This window comes from Meleagris gallopavo, chromosome 11 (assembly GCF_000146605.3).
Source record: "Meleagris gallopavo isolate NT-WF06-2002-E0010 breed Aviagen turkey brand Nicholas breeding stock chromosome 11, Turkey_5.1, whole genome shotgun sequence".
NCBI classification, from domain to species: domain Eukaryota; kingdom Metazoa; phylum Chordata; class Aves; order Galliformes; family Phasianidae; genus Meleagris; species Meleagris gallopavo.
The window spans coordinates 15,134,520-15,139,631 of record NC_015021.2 but is presented as its reverse complement, the minus strand read 5'-3'; the positions used below and the strand labels follow the sequence as shown (position 1 = coordinate 15,139,631).

The window sequence follows — 5,112 nt, the reverse complement described above, 5'->3', positions numbered from 1 at the left end:
CGAGGGCAGCGCCGGCCCGCGCCTGTCTGAAGGCACCAAAGGAGCTCCAGCCCTGGACAGCGCCAAGGCCGACGCCAAGGCCGACCCCAAGGCCAAGGCCGGCCCGTCCGGGGCCTCGCCGCGCTGTCCGCCCGTCCTGCAAAGCCACGACATCCCCTGGGTGGAGGAGCAGACGCGCGGCCAACGCGCCAACCCCCAGTGGTACGCGTGGCGGAAGAACCGCATCACGGCCTCGCTGGCCCCGCGCATCGCCAACAGCAGGTTTGCCAACGGGAAGACAGACGAGGTGCCTCAGTCCTACCTGAAGGCGGTGCTGAGCACCAGCCCCTCTGTGCAAACGCCGGCCATGTCGTGGGGTGTCCGCAACGAGAAGGAGGCCGTGCGGGCCTACGAGCGGCTCAAGTCGCAGGAGATGGGCCGGCCCGTGCAGGTGGACGAGTGTGGGCTGTTCATCCACAAGGAGAAGACGTGGATCGCCGCCAGCCCTGACGGCATCGTCACTGAGGCCGACACGGGGAAGCGGTTGGGGCTGCTGGAGGTGAAGTGTCCCTACAAGCACCGCAACAGGACGGTGCGGGAGGCCTGCAAGGACAGGGACTTCTGCCTGGAGCTGAACGGGGATTCCTACGCGCTGAAGCGGGATCATGCCTACTTCACCCAGGTGCAGTGCCAGCTGGCGGCCACCGGCTTGCAGCACGCAGACTTCGTGGTGCACACCAACAAGGAGACGGCCATGGCACCCGTGGAGTTCGATGCCAAGTTCTGGGGGGAGACGGTGCCCAAGCTGGAAAAGTTCTACACCGAGGCGGTCGTTCCCCACCTGGAGCAGCAGGCCGGCAGCTCAGTCTGGGCCAAGGAGGAGTAGAGCCCACTTGTTGCTCTCCTGGATGCTCACTTGGCTTTGGGTTGGCCACGCAAACCCTGCTAGCAAACCCCTACTGTAGAAGCTGCACCTGAATTTTCTGCTGTTCCTGTTCCATTCATGGCTTCTGCCCCGATCAGGATGAAAGAAGTCACACCAGCAGGGCCCTGCAAGGAATGATTTTGTTCTGCCCGATGAGGGAGAAATATCCTGGAGCCAGCCCAGCACTCAGCCTGCTGCCACCCCATGCTCCTTGCTGCCCTTCAGTCCGAACTCTTGGCACTGTGTGATAGAAGCCAGCACGTCACATCCATCTGCACTGGAACTCTGTGGGAAAAACTGGATCCTTCAACACCGAAACACTTGGCAGGACTAAACTTCAATTCCACTTGAGTGGAAACCAATCAGGACAGATTTATCTGAACCCAAGAGCAAAACACAACTTTGGAGCTAAACCAGGATGTGCTTTAGCAGCTGCAGGAGGGTGCAGAGACAGCCCTTCTCCCAAGCCCTCCCACCATGCTCAGGAACAGGACCAGAGCAGCACAGGGCAAATGCTGCCCGCCCAGGAGGTGAGGCTCCAGGTTCCTGCAACACACTGCAATGCAGCAGGGAGGTGGGCATCATCCCTTTGCTGCGTGATTCACTGTCAAATAAAACATCTGTTGAACCACTCCTCGGCTGTTGTGTGCGCAGCATGGGGGGTATCTGGATGGGGGGTTTGCACGTAGAGATGCTCAGCAGCTCGGCCAGCTCCCACCTGGGAAGAAAGGGAGAAATAGGCCGAAGCCACCACCGTTATGGCAAAAGTACTTTATTATGTACATACAACTCCAGCCACACTCCACAGGGCAAGGACCAGAATTTGCTATTTTACATATCAATACAAAGTAACTATAAAAAACATAAAGCACTTTTGGGGCCCAGGCTTTCCACAGGAGAGGCACAGGGATGAGCCTGGGGATTGCTGGGTGGTGGGGGACTGCCCCCCACTTCCCCCAGCTGTGGTCCCATAGTAACCAGATGTGCAAGTAGGAGAGAACCCAGCTAAGAGAACTAGTGATGGGATGGGTGAGGTGGGGTTGACCCACGCCCTGCTCCAGCAGCAGTGTGCCAGGGCCGGGCCAGGTGGCACCAGGACAGCAGCAGGGTTTACGTTCCCCACCCAGAAAGTGCAGAAGGCACCAGGCCAGGCTCTTTGGAGGGGCTGTGAAGTGGGATTTGGACAGTCAGTGCACGTGGAGCCCCAGAGCGCACACACCGCTCACAATCAAGGGCAATGGGGAAAAGCCTTCCACTTTGAACTGAAAGGTAGGTCCTGTACCTCCAGAGCAGCAGTTGCATAGGAGAAAGGGCTTAGGGTCCTTTCCTGACATCAAACTTCACTCTACATTTCAAGGGAAAAATAATAATAATACAAAAAACAGCCAACAAAACAATTTCTCCGCTGGAGGGCACACTCAGAAACAAAGCCCTCCCAGCACCCAGCTCTGTCCGAGCTCAGGTCTCAGCATCACAGATGCTCCACCTGCAGGCAGGAGATGGCTGCAGGGTTCAAGGATCAATTGTTTGAAACAAGGAACACAGAAAACCAACCAGAATGCTTCCCACTGCTTGTCACACATCCTACTCACTCAGGGTAGCTGGGTTTCCTACCACCAACCTCACATCTTTTTCAGACAAGAGACTTTAGTGCAACCGGAGTATCTGAACCAAGAGGACTCAAAGAACAATTTTTCTAACAATCTACCACAGGATGCCCTTGCTGCACGCTGTTCTTCCCCCAGTAGGACTACCCTGAGGTCTCAGGCACAGCAGCTGAAACCAGGAGCACCACATGACAGGGACAGGGCCTCCCCCGTGCAGCCTAATGGGAGATGGACGCCTGATGCCCAACACAGAGCAGCCTGGTCTGCTCCAGGGGTGGGCAGGGCCAATATTCATTCCTTCCTCTCATCCTAGAGAGCAGCACACTACACAGAGGAAGCTTGCCTGGGCTGTATCTACATCCTGGAAGATAACTTGGGTCACTGGGGCTTTGCCATTGCAGCCCACCTGAAGGTCTCAGGAAAGGACAACGGTGAGGACAAAGGAGGATGGGAGTCACATCTTGAAATAAGTGTAAGCTTCCACCACATCACATGGAAACTATTTGGACTAGGTTCTCCTCAGGTGGCCTGGGGGGAAGGCACTGAGCCAGGTTTGTGCAAGGACAGAGATGTTTCAGAGTGACCCAACGCACAGCTCTTCTCCCCTAACACCTCTAAGGTAACCGAGCTCCGTGGTCAACACGACACCCAGGGAGGATGCATGGCAGCTTCCAGGAGACAAGGAGCAAGGGGGACAGCCCAGCACCACAGCCCAGCCCTTCCCCTGCCGTTACTGCATTGATTGTCTAGCCAGACTGGGCTACAGCCTGAGGTGTAAAGAGGGCCCCCCCAGACCCCTGCTCAGTCACAGAAGCGTTTGCGGGGCACCGTCCGCGCTCTGTTGGAGCGGCGAATCTCCTGCTTGGCATCACGACACCGCTGGCAGATGAAAATCTCAGGCACGTTGGATTTGCGGATCTTGGCACAAGAGAGGTGGATCCAGGTAGCACACTCATTGCATTCAATCATGGGCCTCCCTGCGAAGGGCTTCAGGCAGAAGCAGGTGATCAGATCCCAGGCGTCATCGTCTGGTCAGGGAGAGATGGACATGGGTCAGAAATTGCCCCGCAGCTGTGGTCTGTCCCCTGCCACGGGGCGCAGCACCACCTCTGAAGCCACAGCCGGTCCCACTGGGAGAGCCCCCCCCCACTCACCTTCTGCTTTGGTGTTAGGAGCTGCTGCAAATTCATCCACTGGAGTTGCAAGAGGGAAAAGAGAAAAAGTAAAGATCAGATCAGCAAGGCCCCCTTACAACTCCCTCCCTGACACCTTTCCAGACTGCACTGTGCACTCAGTACAGAGGAAAATGTCTAAAGGATGGGTCACCTCCTGGGCCTCTGCCCTCCACTTCTCCCGAGCCCCTCATGGGGAGAAGCCAGGACCATGTGCAAGTACAGGTGGCCCTGGCCAAGGGAGGGTCGGTGTTTGGCACCAATCATAGCATGGCTCCGTTCTTTCAGACACTCACCACTGAGCTGAGAGCTCCCTCTGCTTGCATCTTCCCCTTCGCTTTGGTCCAACGTACTACAAGAGCCGGGGCTTTTCCTCCCTCCAGAGCACTGCTCCTGCTCCTTTAGCTGCGGATCATCTCCTGCCAGCTTCCCTGTTCCCTGTGCTCCGTGCACCCAGTCCTTCTCATCCTTCATCAGCTCCTCCAGGAGGGCATGAGGCTGTGGCTCCCCGGCCAGGTTGAGGGGGGGCTCCAAGAACTCCTCTTTCCCAGGTGGCACCCGTCCCTCCACTGCAGCCAGCTCTGTTCCCCGCTCCTGCTCTAGCCCAAAGCTTTTCCCAGCACTCAGCTTCTCCACCTCCTGTTCCAAGATGAGTTTCTTCACCGGTGGCTTCTTCCGCTTCATCTGCTGGGGCCGGACATCATAGAAGCCGGTGGGGAAGGCAGGGCAGCCCAGAAGCAGGTTGCTATCCGTAGCCCCCCTGGCCACGTTCCGGCTGCTCCTGTCATCTGCCAGGAGATGGATATCAGAGGAGTGAGAGGAGGCCCAGCTATCGCTGTCCTGCGTGCTCCCCGTGCTGTTCTGGGGGCTCATGCTGCCGCCATGGCTCCAGGGCTCATTCTGCAAGAGGGGAAAACACAGCAATGGTGTGAGATGGCAGCAGGGATGCTAGGGGAACCGCAGGGACAGCGTGAGACCACAGCACGGACATCAAGTAAGTCTCCAGGGAATGCAAACAGAAGGAGCCTTTGGAGAGGGGCTCACCTCATCAGGGTAGGGGATGTATCCGGCGTAGGCCAACACGAAGGTACAGAACTGGTTGAAATCCTCCACGGTTCTCTGCCGCTTCTGTAAGGGCTGCAATAAACGGCACGTGTGGGTCAGACCCTGCCCACACAGTGGGTCCCAACGCTGGCAGACGGTCAGACGGATGGGGTCCCCGAGCAGCCGCCCCACCCCTCTCCCGGCCGTGTGACACAAGCAGCGCAGTCCCTTCGCCCCCCACCGCGCGGCACACCCAGCAGCGCAGGAACCGTGAGTCAGTGCCGGGGGAGCCCCGGGATCCCGAGGGCGGGCAGGGGCCCGGGGAACAAAGTCTGGGAGACGGCGCTCCGGGAGAAGGGCCCCCACCCCTCCTTTACGGTACGCG

The 5,112-nt window shown here is 58.2% G+C and overlaps 1 protein-coding gene across 1 annotated transcript; it reads right to left on the bottom strand.

Moving 5' to 3' along the window:
* Nucleotides 1–1,660: 1,660 nt before the first annotated feature.
* Nucleotides 1,661–5,111, bottom strand: LOC104912701 (PHD finger protein 13-like; the record flags this gene model as incomplete). Its single annotated transcript, XM_010716915.3, has 4 exons — nt 1,661–3,539; nt 3,666–3,704; nt 3,980–4,583; nt 4,728–5,111. Coding segments are annotated over 4 exons (1,254 nt in total), but the record flags the coding sequence as incomplete, so codon positions are not given.
* Between the last annotated feature and the right edge of the window lies 1 nt (nt 5,112).